Source organism: Herpailurus yagouaroundi, unplaced genomic scaffold (assembly GCF_014898765.1).
Source record: "Herpailurus yagouaroundi ecotype Mexico unplaced genomic scaffold, PumYag 193, whole genome shotgun sequence".
Classification (NCBI taxonomy): Eukaryota; Metazoa; Chordata; class Mammalia; order Carnivora; family Felidae; genus Herpailurus; species Herpailurus yagouaroundi.
Window position 1 is genome coordinate 3,976,154 of NW_024412424.1, and position 15,617 is coordinate 3,991,770.

At 49.9% G+C, this 15,617-nt stretch overlaps 1 protein-coding gene across 1 annotated transcript in view; it reads right to left on the reverse strand.

Moving 5' to 3' along the window:
• Nucleotides 1-6,092, reverse strand: part of CDCP1 (CUB domain containing protein 1) — a 58,318-nt gene extending 52,226 nt beyond the window's left edge. The window contains exon 1 of the mRNA XM_040445095.1: nucleotides 6,017-6,092. Coding sequence (XP_040301029.1) covers nucleotides 6,017-6,092 — 76 coding nt within the window. The remainder of the gene's footprint in view (nucleotides 1-6,016) is intronic.
• Between the last annotated feature and the right edge of the window lie 9,525 nt (nucleotides 6,093-15,617).

Consider the following 15,617-nt stretch of genomic DNA (forward strand, 5'->3'; position numbering starts at 1 on the left):
AACGGCTTCCGTGCTCAGGCGTCAAGACTCCCACGGGAGCCCCTCTGCACTCTTCTTCCTTCCGTCAGCATGACATGGATGAGCACGGAGGACAGGACACATGCTGAAGACAGCAGAGCCAGGAAGTCAAAGGACCCTGGGTCCTCATCACTGCTTGGAGGAGATCCCCTGTTTGGGGTCTCATCTGAGCAAGAAATAAACACCTGTCGTGTATGAGCCATCGCACACGGTTGGGTTTGCGGCTTAGTCTGACACCGCTAGACTCGCCGATGTCAAAGTCAGCAAGAACGAACGTGACGCAGTGCCACTCGACGTAGACCCGGGAGGAGCTCCCAGGGCCCATGCCTGTCCTCAAGTCTTCTTGAGCACGTCATCAAAAGTCAATATTTAAAAGGAAGTTCAAACCGTTTCTCTGACTAAAACTTAGGGTTAGTTTCACCTGGAAGGAAGGAAGGAAGGAAGGAAGGAAGGAAGGAAGGAAGGAGAAAACCGCAGTGCGGGGAGGGACAGAGCCTGGGCTCTGAAACGAGTCTGCCCAGGTTCACGGATGGCACCCCCGCTTATTAGCTGTGACCTTGGGGGAGTTGCCTCACTTCTGTGACTCACTTTCCTCCATTTGTTCCCCGACACTTTCTGTACAAACTCTTTGACCCAGTAATTCCCTCCTCCGGGGAGTGCACCCACAGACACACTGGTCTATATTCCTAAAAAAGACAACTGCAAATATGGCAACTGAAGCTCTCTATAAAAACAAAAGACTGGGGGCGCCTGGGTGGCTCAGTCGGTTGAGCGTCCGACTTCGGCTCAGGTCATGACCTCGCGGTCCGTGAGTTCGAGCCCCGCGTCGGGCTCTGTGCTGACAGCTCGGAGCCTGGAGCCTGCTTCCCATTCTGTGTCTCCCTCTCTCTCTCTGCCCCTCCCCGACTCATGCTCTGTCTCTCTCTCTCTCTCTCTCAAAAATAAATACACATTAAAAAACAATTTTAAAAACAAAAGACTGGAAACAACCCAGCAGTAAGAGGCTGGTGACACCACATGGCGTGCCCACGGCCAGGAATATTACGTGGCCGGCGAAAAGAACGGCAGCCCCCATATGTTCTGATATGGAGCAAGCAACAAGATGGGTTGCTAAGTGAGCAAACTCCAGAAGCATATGAGACACATCCCATACCATATACCATGGTTATGGCCTGGCTGTGTAAAGAAGGGACGTACGTACATTTATGAGGTTGTGCTTGCGTAGAATTGCTCAGGAACAATGCACAAGAAACCATGGCTGCTTCTGGGCGAAAGCCCGGGGTCAGAGGTGGAAGGGGACATACTTCTTCCCAAGTACCCTTTTGTACAACTGGAATTTTTGTTACCATGTACAGGTGTTTCGAAGCACAGTCTTTAAACTGTTTGAGTATTAAAAGCACATACACATCCCCAGAACAAATATGAACACAACACTCAGTGTTTTGTTTTAAACATTAAAAAAATTTTTTTTCGGGGCGCCTGGGTGGCGCAGTCGGTTAAGCGTCCGACTTCAGCCAGGTCACGATCTCGCGGTCCGTGAGTTCGAGCCCCGCGTCGGGCTCTGGGCTGATGGCTCGGAGCCTGGAGCCTGTTTCCGATTCTGTGTCTCCCTCTCTCTCTGCCCCTCCCCCATTCATGCTCTGTCTCTCTCTGTCCCAAAAATAAATAAATGTTGAAAAAAAAAATTAAAAAAAAATAAATAAATAAAAAATAAAAAAATTTTTTTTCATGTTTATTTTTTGAGAGAGAGAGAGAGAGAGAGAGAGGGAGAGTGTGAGCAGGGCAGGGGCAGAGAGTAAGGAAGACACAGAACCCAAAGCAGGCTCCAGGCTCTGAGCTGTCAGCACAGAGCCCGATGGGGGGGGCTCGAACTCATGAACTGCGAGATCATGACCTGAGCCGAAGCCGGACGCTTAACTGACTGAGCCCCCCCGGTTCCCCTGTATATATATATGGCTTTTGGAAATGCCATATTTCCAAATGGGGGGGGGGTCGTTACCATGTCTCCCGTGTGAAATCGTGAGACGCAGGGCATCGGTTAGTGTGTTTATGCAGCACGTGTGGTTTTAAAGAAAACATCACTGACGGTAAACGGGAGATGCTGGCACATAAAACACTCAGAAGGGCGGCTGCCGCAGAGCAGTACGTGTTCGCTATTACAAGCAGTGGTTAGTGATTTTTAAAAATGATGTCCTGAAATACAAACCCAAGGCTACAAAGGGGTGAGGGAGGAAACCTGGCTCTCCCGGCCCGATTATCTAGAACGTTGCCAGCTGCCTGGGAGAAGGTGACGGGCTAATTACAAGGCTGTAGGAAGTGGTTTGAAATAATTTGTGGGAGAATTTTTATCACTTAGAATGATAATTAAAGGGTATGAACTGTTCTTCATCACTCAGGTGGACAGCCTTAGCCATGGGTCTTCCCTAGCAGGGGTCCTGACCTCCCCCGCTGCCCCACCCACCTTGACCGAAATCATGAATCCTGACCAGCAAACCCCACCCTCGCCCCCGTCCAAACCCGCAGGTGAGGCTTGTGTTATAAGTCAAGGGGCTCCATTCTGTTGCGTGTGTGTGTGTGTGTGTGTGTGTGTGTTTCAGCAACATAATCGCTTAGCTGGGGCGCTCCTAAGATTCTCGAACATCCATCAACACCGTTCAGACCCAGCTTGCTGCACTAGAGGGAGGAAAAGGCTTCTTCTTCCATAGATGTCACTGACATCTATGAGGACAGCCTGATAGTGTGGGAACCAGGGACCGGCACACGCTGGCCCGAACGTACACCAGGGCCACAGGACGAGCTCTCCAGAGGGCCACAAGGCGGGATGTCTCCAAAGCCTGAGCATTTTCTCTACTCTCCATGCCAGCAATTCTAGTCCCAGAGTTTCAGTCGGACAGGATCGTCAAGGAAGTGTGCAGAGCGATATACCCGACAAGAACTCATGCTCGGATACATCAAAATGGGACAATCCAGCTTCTATTTTATAACCTCGGCAACACAGAGACGACATCATCTGATGTCATTATAGAATCCGCACCACGTCACTTTCGATGTCTTTTCACTGAACAGACCTATCAAAATGGACACAGGCGGTCGGTCCCCTACTGTTGGACACGTTCTGTTTTTTTTAGCAGGAAAAGTGGGAAGCCGCCTAAATGTCCACCTGTGGGGGGCTGGTTAAAGCCATACGATGGATGGTCCCAGGTCTGGTTTTGGGTGCACACACGCACACGATAAGACTGTACCAAAGTGACCAATGTGCTTTGCTTACAGATTTTTTTTTTTTCATTTTGGTTATATTTATTACCAATTTTTCTACAGTAACTATATACTACATGAAATATTTTAATTGTTGCTTTCGACCTTCTTCTCTTACGTTGATAGCCCGGGAGAACCCCCCAGAAGAGTGTGGAGGGGGGCAGGGTTCATTCTTCACAGACAAAATGGCAGCATCTGAGGTGAACCCTGAGGCTGACGGGCCAGCATCAGAGCACATCCTCCGGGTCAGCAGAGTGGCCCTCTCTGACTCTGAACCACGAAAATCTGTGGGGGTGAGGGAGACTCATCACTCCTACCAGTTACACATTCCAGACAACAGCTACCAGCTGCTCATTTGAATCCAAAGAATGACGAAGACGCAGGCTCACCCGGGGTCAGCGAACACATCATTTGATGCTTGCTCACATTTCTGGTGAAACACGATGGCGGCAAGAATGGGGTCACCGAACCCAGACTCTGGTATCTCAGCAATTATCTCTTTTTTTTTTAATTTTTTTTAAAATGTTTGTTTATGTTTCAGAGAGACGGAATGCAAGTGGGGGAGGGGCAGAGAGAGAAGGAGACACAGAATCCGAAGCAGGCTCCAGGCTCCGAGCTGTCAGCACAGAGCCCGACGCGGGGGCCTTGAACTCGTGAACCGCGAGATCATGACCTGAGCCGGAGTCGGAGGCTCAAAAAACCGAGCCGCCCAGCAGCCCCACTCAGCAATTCTTAAAAAGCCAGTAAATCGAGGTTTTACCACGGTTCTGATTCCAACTTAACCAGTCCTTCGCTCTTGGAAGTGGGGGAGCGGGGGGTTACACCACACTCACCCCAACACATCACACCAAGACATTAACTTTCCCTTTGCAGTTCAGTTCTGCAGGGACACCAACTTCATGTTCACTAGGCCGTCTTCATTAAGAGAGCTCAGGGATTTAAAAAACAAATCCACAGTGCCGGGCTCTCCGGCTTTTTCCATCTTCTCTGGACAGACTCCAGGAACTTCTCAAAGACTCCTCCCTGTTAGGCCAACCCCAAGACGTCAGGCAAAGCGGCTGTCCTCTGAAATGGCTCCAACCTCCAAGACGCAGCCCCCAGTTCAGGCCAACGAAGTGGCCACACACAGCCAATTCCGGAGACCACAGGAAGCTTTTGGAAAGTGAGGTGGGAAGTCCCTAGGCTTCCCCGTATTTACACCTGAACCATGAGAGCTCGCTCCGACAGTCAACAACTTCCTAGAAGAAAGGGACAGTGCTGTAGGCCAAAATGGCAGCCTCTCCAGGCCAAAGGGAGAAATCCGTTAGTTAACAGAGGCCCGTTCGGGCCAGCCTGTCATCTTTGGCATTGGTAATGCCTTGATTTACACCATATTCTTACTGGGGGACTCCTGGTCATCACAGACAACCGGAAACACCTCAGACAACTCCGAGTTTCGGTACAGCTCCCAAGTGTGATGGGCACACATTTTTCTCTCACACACATTTACATGCATTTTCACCCGCGAAATCACTCTTTATTCTTAGACGGATTTTTTTTTTTTTTCTTCGAAGGAAATCTTGAAAATGCAGTCTTCCGGTAAATTTGTATTACAAGAGATATGCATACGGGCACTAGGCTTTAAATGTGGTCTTAAAATGGTCTAGGGAATGTACAGTAAGTAATATGTCACCTGATGCCGTTGGAGAAAGGAACCAGGAAGCTTTCCTGTAGGTTTGCAATCCAAAGTCCACCACACCCGCTTCGTTTTATTCCTTAACTTAATTTGCCCTAATCTACCTACCCGCCGAATACAAACGCCCCCTTAGGGGCACCAAAGAATAATCCAAGACCCCACTCGCCTCCCGGATAACTCTTTAGAAATCACAAAACCTGGGCTAGCCTCAGGAAACGCTTCGAATCAAGTTCTTACACGAAGAACCCCGGTTATTTCTACGTTTCGATCTACTTCCAGAGCCCACAGGAGCGCGCACCCGCAGCGGGGAGGCGGCGGTCCCGGCGCACAACGGAATCAACTGGAAATTCACACACCTCTCCGGAACGTCCCCTCGCCGACCCCCTTCGCGGGGTCAAAGTACAAACACTACCCTGAGGCACGAGGGGCGGGAGCTCACCGCCCGCGTGGCAAGAACGCCGGGACCCTTCTCCAGCCTGGCGCTTCCATTTTCAAATTAATTTTCCGGAACTTCGAGAGAGCTAGAATGGGGCGTGCGGACCGGGAAAAGGGTGATCCCGTGCGCTACCGGGCCAAACCGCTGTTTTCTTGCCCCTTCTTCCAGCCCCAGGTGAGGAGGTAGAGGGTGCGCCGAGAGAGGAAAGCTCCCTCCCCACGGCCAGCCCCGGCGCCCCCCAAGCACTCAGGTAAAGCCCCCGATGCGCGGCAGGTCCCCGGGCCTCAGCTGGGGCGCGCGCTTTTCTCCTCCTGAGCCGTCCGCGCCGGGCTCATCCCCGCGACCGCCGGGCTCCCAGCTCGGGGACACTCCCATGTGCCGCGGCCTGCGCCCAGGGCGAGGTTGCTCGGAATCCAGGAGGGCACGGCCACTTTGTCCGACGCGGCGCGCCCAGGCGCCGGGCGGTCCCGGGGACCCCGCGCCGTCCATGCATCCCGACTGTGTCGCCCCCACCCCGGCTCAGCATCCCCCGCACCTTGCTGCCTTCTGCGCCCCCGCACCCTCCGCCGGGCGCCGGCTCTCCGGCCGCTTCCACCGCCCAGCGCCACCCGCTACCGCCGCACCGCACTCACCAGCTCCCGGGCGCACGGCGCCGAGCAGCAGGACCCCCAGCAGTGCGATTGTGGCCCCGCGGGTCTGGCCGGCCATGGCTCCGGGGCGCCTCGGCCTCGGCGGGGAAAGCGGCTGTGGCCAGTGGCTCGGAGCGGCGGCCGCGGGCGCCTGAGCCTGGCACCGGCTCCTCCCAGGCTAGCTCACCTGCGGGCGGGCGGGCCCGGGCTCCGCCCTGCGCGGGGAAGCACGAGTTGGGCCGGCCTGTCCCCTCCTCTGTCTCCTCCTCCTCCCCTTCCCGCCGCAGCCGCCCGCCTCTCCCTCCCAGGGTGCCGGGACGTGTTGCTACTTTCCCGCGCTAGTCTTTCCTCCCAAGGCCGGGAGTGCTCAAGTCTTTGTGCCTACAGGCGCAAAGGTCGCCTTTGGAGAGGCCGATCCGCTTTCCTTTCACTGTCCAGGCGACAGGGAGGCCCTTGTGAGCCCTGTTTTGCACGGGAATCCTATTTGTGCGTCACCCAAGCCCTGGTTTCTCGTGGGCTCGCTCCTCTCCTACCTGCTTTGGGCTCGCAAGACTTTAAAGCCGGGCCGCCGTTCCTGTTTGCAGAACTGCGAGTCTGCAGCCTCGGGCTCTTCACCTGCACAGGGTCTAATGCTCGCAGCACCCCCGTCCTCGTTTCACATGAGGCAGACTGCTGAGTTCTGCTACCTGCCCAAAGGCAGTTAGTCATCTACAGAGGCAGGATTCGACAGCACAGGAAGGGTTTTCTACAAACGGAGCTGCTTTGAAGAATGCATGAATGGGTGCATGAATGCATGAGGCTGGAAAGGGCCAAGAGGAGACAGTGTGGAGCAGTAAATGTGTGACCTGGGCATGAAGCATTCAAGCCAGTCTTTGGGCAGTAAAAGTCGATGGCGCTGGGCTCCTTGCCTCCTCTCCCAGCTGCCTGTGTGCGTCCTGTGTCCGGCTTTCGAGGTCCTGTAGGTTCTCCCTTCCACCCTGTAGGCTACACACCAAGTCTAGGACCACAGAGAAAAGCAGTAGACAGTTCAGGGGCTCTCGGCCGGCAGACTAGGGGTTCACCAAAATGGCTCCATGGGCTACCTGTGCCTGTGGGCCGCCAGAGGCTGGGCCAAGGTCACCCAGAACAGCCAAGGAGGGCTGGGCCAGAAACCTGAGTACATGCGAAAGCATCAGCCCACTGTCTGGCCCCAACATCTGTCTAATTCTTGGGGGGCACTGAACCTCTCCCACTGCAGCCCCTACTCTCCTTGTGAACGGGCTGAGAAGTCATCTCTTAGGAGCTTCCTGCCCTTCCTTTTCTGTGTCTTCACGGATGAGAAGAGCCCATAGGAGCCGTCGGGAGCCCACAGTCCACGGGGGAGGCAGAGACGTCCAGACTGAGGGCATGACCCAACCTTTCCCCTCCCTAGAAGGGCTTGGACTGTGAGCTCGTGGGGACCTCAGAGCTTATCCTCTGGTTCACTTCCCTCATCAGGCAGACAGGTGGGGAAACTGAGGCTTAGAGGGAGGGAAGAAGACAAGAAAAGTAGGGAGGCTCTTGGGTCTCCCCCAGTGAATGAGTGAGGACACTCCATCAAGAAGAAGAAATCTTGAGAAAAATCTCAGCTACCTTTTAAATGTTTACGCTGACCCAGAGAGTGAAAGCAGATTTTGTCTGGTGTCCTGATTCTTTTTTTTTTTTTTTTCAACGTTTATTTATCTTTGGGACATAGAGAGACAGAGCATGAACGGGGGAGGGGCAGAGAGAGAGGGAGACACAGAATCGGAAACAGGCTCCAGGCTCCGAGCCATCAGCCCAGAGCCCGACGCGGGGCTAGAACTCACGGACCGCGAGATCGTGACCTGGCTGAAGTCGGACGCTTAACCGGCTGCACCACCCAGGCACCCCCTGGTGTCCTGATTCTAAACAGGGATATATACCCCAACATCTTTTCCTAGCATCCATAGCACCATTGTCTCCCATATATAATAATGATAATAATAATAATAAATATTGGAATGGCAGTGTGTTGAACTCAAAATATCAGAATTGCTGCTCGACCAGTTTAAGCCTAAGGAACAAGTTATGTCGCTACTGTCTTCTTTCTCTAAAGTTTGTTGAACTGCCTTCCCTGGGATAGTGACACTGACTTTCTGTAAATGATGTCAGAAATTCTCAGATGTGAAGGATCGGTGACGGTCCCAGACAGAGGCAGCGGCGGCGGCAAGGAGACAGAGATGAGGAAAGTAGGGAGGCATTTCTGTATCCTTTGCGTGACAACCTAACTACATAGTGGAAGTCAAGATGTCCTGATGTCATGTGTTGGTTCTTGGAGTGGAAGGTGAGCAAAGCATTGTCAAGGTATGGAAATGTTTTGTCTTACAAATGTGCTGGATGGAAGGAGTCTGTTGTTATTTCTGAGCTGGAAAGAAATGCAGGCAGTTACTGTCTATTGCCAGAGAAAAATGACAGATGGAAGGGTGAGTTTTAAAATAGACTGTTCCTAGGGGCGCCTGGTGGCTGGTTAAGCGTCCAACTTCGGCTCAGGTCATGATCTCACGGTCTGTGAGTTCGAGCCCCACGTTGGGCTCTGTGCTGACTGCTCAGAGCCTGAAGCCTGTTTCAGATTCTGTGTCTCCCTCTCTCTCTGACCTTCCCCCATTCATGCTTTGTCTCTCTCTGTCTCAAAACTAAAATAAACGTTAAAAAAATTTTTTTTAATAAAAAATAAAAAATTAAAAAAAAAATAAAATAGACTGTTCCTGGGGCGCCTGGGTGGCTCAGTTGGTTAAGCGTCCTACTCCAGCTCAGGTCATGATCTCACGGTTCATGGGTTCAAGCCCCGCATGGGGCTCTGTGCTGACAGCTCAGAGCCCAGAGCCTGCTTTGGATTCTGTGTCTCCCTCTTTCTCTGCCCCTCCCCTGCAATCTGACCAGCCCAAGAGGAAAGAGCTAAAGATGGGGACGAGCACGATTATGAGGCTCCCAGTTGATAACCTCCACCAACTCAGCTTTTTTTTTTTTTTTTAATTTTTTTTTTCAATGTTTATTTATTTTTGGGACAGAGAGAGACAGAGCATGAACGGGGGAGGGGCAGAGAGAGAGGGAGACACAGAGTCGGAAACAGGCTCCAGGCTCTGAGCCATCAGCCCAGAGCCCGACGCGGGGCTCGAACTCACAGACCGCGAGATCATGACCTGGCTGAAGTCGGACGCTTAACTGACTGCGCCACCCAGGTGCCTCCAACTCAGCTTTTTAATCTCTTTTAAATATGACTAGACAATTAGGATTTCAAGACATCTGAGGAGAGCTTCTAACATGATAGACGCAGAATCAACCAACTAGCTAAACACAAAAAAACAACTTGGAGGAAAGAGACTATATAAGGAGAAGAAAGCAAAACAAAGCAGAACAAAAACAATTACTAAATTCCTTAAAGAGATAGCAGACAACATTATGTCTATGAAACAGGAACGGGATGTTATAAAACATGAAGATTCAGGGAGCCACAAAAGAGTTCTTGGAAATTAAAAAAAAAAATGATAGTTGATATTAACAAATAAATAGAAGGGTTGGAAGACTTCCCAGAAAGTAAAGCAAAAGGACAAAGAGAAAAAATAGAAAAGTTGAGAAATTAGAGATCCAGTATAGGAGATGCAACATCTGAATAATTTCTCAAATAATAATAATGCCCTCTCTTCTCAGAGAGAGAGCAAATGAGACAGAGAAAGCATCATCAGTGATATAATTCAAGAAATCCCCCCAACCTGTATGATATGAGTTTCCAGATTTAAAGACTCATGGAGTGTCCAGCACAATGGATAAAATAGGTCACATCAAGGCATAGAAACCTATGAACAAAGAAGAGTCTATAGTTTCCAGAGGCAAGAAATTGGTCTCATGCAAAGGAACAGAAATCAAAATGGGTTTGGATTTCTCAACAACAGCCCTGGAAGCTAGAAGATAGTGAAGCAATACCTTCCAAATGCTGAAGGCTTAATAACTTCCAATCAAGAATTCTATACCCAGCTACACCACCAATTGAGTATAAGGTAGAAAAGGGGCACTTTTAGATATCCAAGATCCAAGACAAGTAAAACAAACAAACAAATAATTCCAAACATCAAACTCCCACACTTTTTTTCAAAGATTTTGTTATTTTTGGGGGTGCCTGGGTGGCTCAGTTGGTTAAGCCTCTGACTTTGGCTCAGTTCATGATCTTGTGGTTCGTGAGTTTGAGCCCTGTGTCAGGCTCTATGCTGACAGCTCAGAGCCTGGAGTCTGCTTCAGATTCTGTGTCTCCCTCTCTCTCTGCCCCTCCCATGCTCATACTCTGTTTCTCTCTCTCTCTCAAAAATAAATAAACATTAAAAAATTAAAAAAAAAAGATTTTGTTACTTTTAAGTAATCTCTATATCCAATGTGGGGCTCCAACTCACAACCCTGAGATCAAGAGTCTCACACTTTCCCAACTGAGCCAGCCAAGCATCCCCTCCCACACACGTATTGCCAGGAAAATACTGGAGGATGTGTTCCATTAAAAGAAGAAATGCAGGGGCACCTGGGTGGCTCAGTTAGCTAAGCATCTGACTTTGGCTCAGATCACGATCTTGGGGTTTGTGAGTTCAAGCCCCACATCAGGCACTGTGCTGACAGCTCAGAGCCTGGAATCTGCTTCGGATTCTGTGTCTCCCCCTCTCTCTGCCCCTCCCCTGCTCATGTTCTATCTCTGTCTCTCTCAAAACTAAACATTAAAAAAAATTGTTTTAATTAAAAAGTGCATAAATCAGATGAATCAATACAGGTTTGTGGGCTGAACTTAATAACCTTAAGAAAAAAATACAGTTACAAACAAAATCAGGTGTGAAAAATGACTATTATTTAGAACAAAGAAAGAAATACCCACAGACTACAAACTTGAAAAAAAAATGGGAACAAGATCCGGCAAAATATGGTATCTTTATTATTAACTCATTTGTACAGCTCATTATCATTTGTTTCTTCAAATGATTTTGCTTCCTTGATGTGTGTGCAATTTCTTCAGGAACTGCCAGACTTCATGACAAGATACATCAGATGAGCTAAGATGCCATCTTGATTTATTGGGTTGAATTCACATAGAAATACTTACTGTTCATAGAAACCCTACACTGCTGTGCCCTACGAATACAGGAATTCTTACAAATTATGTTTGTGTGACTTCTGTTAAATACAGAGAAGAAAGTAGTATGGTACACTTATCATTGTAAGTGCTGCCATAATCCATTTATTTCTGACCGAAAGAAAAACTTTTAGTTTTTTGATAAGATGATAAGAACTGAATATTCTGCCTAAAATTGTGGTTTTGGGAATTGGAAGAGTGTCCTGCAGAGGGGTTTCTGGCTGTGTACGTGTCAAACTTGGCTCCTCCTGCACCATCCACGTACTGCTGGTTGGGCACCGTAGGACAAGTGAGTAATAGGACACCACCTCTGACCTTACCCCTTCTGGTCACCTCACCCCTTGAGTCAGCCAAGTGGGTGGGCATATTCCTGGAAGCCCCTGCTGCATGAGAGTAAGTCATGACTTAACTGTATGGGGAAGTGACTGTGAATTCGTTACGTGCCTTTCATCAAACCCCAATTAAATGTATCTCCAATTCAACTTTTCCTTACCGAGATCCCAAAATGTCCACAGCTACTCAGCGCCGCATTGCCTGAGGGGAAGCGTGATGAAGGGGACGTGGGCGAGAACTTTTTCTGCGGTTGACATATGTGCCTTTGCAAATTGTTCAGGAAAAACATATGGCCGGGCGAGTACATACATGCCCTTGGAAGGGGCTGCACAGTGACCTTCGGGCTTTCTAAGCTCCTGTGGTATATTAGCCAACGGACACAGAAAACACAAGATCCAGCTGGCGGGAGAGGCAAGAAATTCCCAGGCAGATGTGCGCCAGGCTTACGGAGCTCAGAGTTGGGTCTAGCCGGAGTCAGGCTGTAAAACGTATGGCCAGGGATGGTGGGGGTCCCTCTCAAGGGAATAGACGGACAGGGTGAAGTCAAATGGCGTGTTACTTTTATGGATGAGATCCTCAAATAATAATGGTGGTTGGCCACTGGGGCACCTGGGTGGCTCAGTTGGTTAAGGGTCCGACTTCGGCTCAGGTCGTGATCTCACGGTTCGTGAGTTTGAGCCCCGCGTCGGGCTCTCCGCTGTCCGCTGTCAGCACAGAGCCTGCTTCCAATCCTCTGTCTTCCTTTCTCTGCTCCACCCTCAAAAATAAATACATATTTTTAAAACCGGTGTTTGCCCGAGATGCATACCCCTCGTACCTCAGCATACCCGTGCTTTCTAGATGCACCTAAGCCACATACAGCTGCACACTGAGAGACAAGGAGCCAGCACCATGGAGTGGCACACCAGCCCAGGACACTGACCTGGATTTTTGACACGAGAGAGGAATAAAGTTCTCTTTCTTTTTCTTAAAAAATTATTTATTTATTTTTTAAATTTACATCCAGGTTAGTTAGCATAGCGTGCAACAATGATTTCAGGAGTAGATTCCTTAGTGCCCTTTCCCCACTTAGCCCCTCCCCCCTCCCCCAACCCCCCCCGCCACCCTCTGTTTGTGCTCCGTATTTAAGAGTCTCTTATGTTTTGTCCCCCTCCCTGTTTTCATATTACTTTTGCTTCCCTTCCCTTGTGTTCATCTGTTCTGTGTCTTAAAGTCCTCATATGAGTGAAGTCATATGATATTTATCTTTATCTGACTAATTTCACTTAGCATAATACCCTCCAGTTCTATCCACGTAGATGCAAACGGCAAGATTTCATTCTTTTTGATCGCCGAGTAATACTCCATTGTATATGTATCTCACATCTTCTTTATCCATTCATCCATCGATGGACATGTGGGCTCTTTCCATACTTTGGCTACTGTTGATGGTGCTGCTGTAAACATGGGGGTGCATGTGTCCCTTCGAAACAGCACACCTGTATCCCGTGGATAAATGCCTAGTAGTGCTATTGCTGAGTCATAGGCTAATTTTTAATTTTTTGAGGAACCTCCATACAGTTTTCTGGAGTGGCTGCGCCAGCTTGAATTCCCACCAACAATGCAAAAGGGATCCTCTTTCTCCACATCCTCGCCAACATCTCGTTGTTGCCTGAGTTGCTGATGTTAGCCATTCTGACAGGTGGGAGGTGGTATCTCACTGTGGTTTTGATTTGTATTTGCCCGACGATGAGTGATATTGAGCATTTTCTCATGTGTTGGTTGGCCATCTGGATGTCTTCTTTGGAGAAGTGTCTATTCATGTCTTTTGGCCATTTCTTCACTGCCTTATTTGTTTTTTGGGTGTTGACTTTGATAAGTTCTTTGTAGAGTTTGGATACTAACCCTTATTCTGACATGTCGTTTGCAAATATCTTCTCCCATTCTGTCGGTTGCCTTTTAGTTTTGCTGATTGTTTCCTTCGCTGTGCAGAAGCTTTTTATTTTGGTCCCCGTAGTGCATTTTTGCTTTTGTTTCCCTTGCCTCCGGAGACGTGTTGAGTAAGAAATTGCTGCGGGCAAGATCAAAGAGGTTTTTGCCTGCTTTCTCCTCGAGGATTTTGATGGCTTCCTGTCTTACATTGAGGTCTTTCATCCATTTTGAGTTTATTTTTGTGTCTGGTGCAAGAAAGTGGTCCAGGTTCATTGTTCTGCATGTCGCTGTCCAGTTTTCCCAGCACCACTTGCTGAAGAGACTGTGTTTATTCCACTGGACCTTCTTTCCTGCTTTGTGAAAGATTAGTTGGCCATACGTTTGTGGGTCCATTTCTGGGTTCTGGGTCCATTTCTGGGTTCTCTATTCTGTTCCATGGATTTAAGTGTCTGTTCTTGTGCCAATACCATACTGTCTTGATGATTACAACTTTGTAGCATAGCTTGAAGTCCGGGATTGTGATGCCTCCTGCTTTGGTTTTCTTTTTCAGGATTGCTGTGGCTATTCGGGGTCTTTTCTGGTTCCAGACGCATTTTGGGATTGTTTGCTCTAGCTCTGTGAAGAATGCTGTTATTTTATATATTTTATATATTTTATATATCAAAATGTGTTATTTTGATAGGGATTGTGAACTTCTCTTCCTGAAGTTTCTGTGACCTTGGGCTTCCGGTCTCTTGTAACCGAACCTCGTCCTGAGGCAGGCATCACAGATTTTTCTGGTGCTCTGGCATGTTTAAGGGAGAGCAGACCCAAGTGATTCACTCCAAAAAGGAACCTGACCTAAATGGGTGAAGTTCAATATCCCCTTGACTGCCAGTGTGGATTCTCCAGTTGGACGGGTTCAGATACGGCCCTGCCAGTTACCAGCATGTGCAAGTCTATATGTGCCTCAGTTTCCTCATCCATACACTGGGTCTAGGAGAGGGCACCCTTCTAGGGCGTTGTAAAGATTCGTGAGATAGAGCGTGTGATGCATCTAGCCCAGAGGTTGCCTTCGCCACGGGAGTCTCCAGGAGAGAGGTATCTGCTTGGCGGGAGTGGAAGCCATGGGGGTGGAAGAGAATGCTCTGGAAAGAGAGGTCTGGAGACAGACATCTTCACGGTCTCATTCAAGCGTGAAAGTGTCAGCTCCCCCAAGGGAGGGGGCGGTCTCGGCTTTATTGATCTGGATGTGCCTGGTGCCCAAAAGAGTGCTTGGCATCTAGTCGGCGTTCAGCAAATAGCCGGGGAGATGAATGGACTCGTCAAGCCGGCCAGTGCGCGGATTGCCCCGCCGACGCAGCCGGCCGAGCCTGGGGAGCCCCTGGAGACCAGGACCCCGAGAGGGTGAATGCACAGTTCATTTGAAAAAGGGGCGGGGCCCCCGGCTTCCAGAATGAGGCCACTGTGGCTCCCGCCAGGTGTCTGGCAGCCTTGTGGGATTGACCAGTGTCTGGTGAGCCAGGACTTTACCTGCTCTGAACACAGGGTGGGAGGAACATCCGTCTGAATCAGGCAGGCCGTTTCTCTGAGACTTTGCTTTCCAGGCCACGAAGCAAGTTCACAAAAGTGGAGATTCTTTCGGGGCACCAATGGCCCTTAGTGGCACTGCGATACCAACTACTGTTTCCGGGGCGAAAACCGTCCAGGCCCAGTTTGGGGCAGAAGACCCTTTGTGAGTCTTGAGACAGAGGAGCTCGCTGTGGTCTCGGGATGAGATGGGTGGTTGGGGTTGGGGTTGGGGTTGGGGGGTTGGGGGTGGGGCATGACTTAGCCGGCCAAGTAATTTGCCTCAGGGTAACCACGTGGTACGATTGCAGTCCTGGGATGAGTAAGACAAAAGAAGGAAAAGAAGGAAGATCTTGCCGGAGCAGGTCGGCTGCTGGGGACGGACGGGGGAGGGGGGGGGGGCCTGGGTGATCTCGGGTCTGCGTGACTCAGGCACGAGCCAGCTCTTCGATGCTCACCCCAGAGTTCCCCGAAGCCCAGGGATACATAATTCTGTCACCTCCCCAGCCAAGCCGCCTAGAAGGTCGAGGTAAACGACAGGTGGCAAAAAGAGAGGAAGGTGGACCGGAGACGGTGCTCTCTTCTCCGCCCTTCTCAAAGCTCGTGAAAGTGGGTCCCTGTAAGTCACTTGCCCTGCAGGGCGAAGAAAGGCGCCCTGCCCTTCCTCGG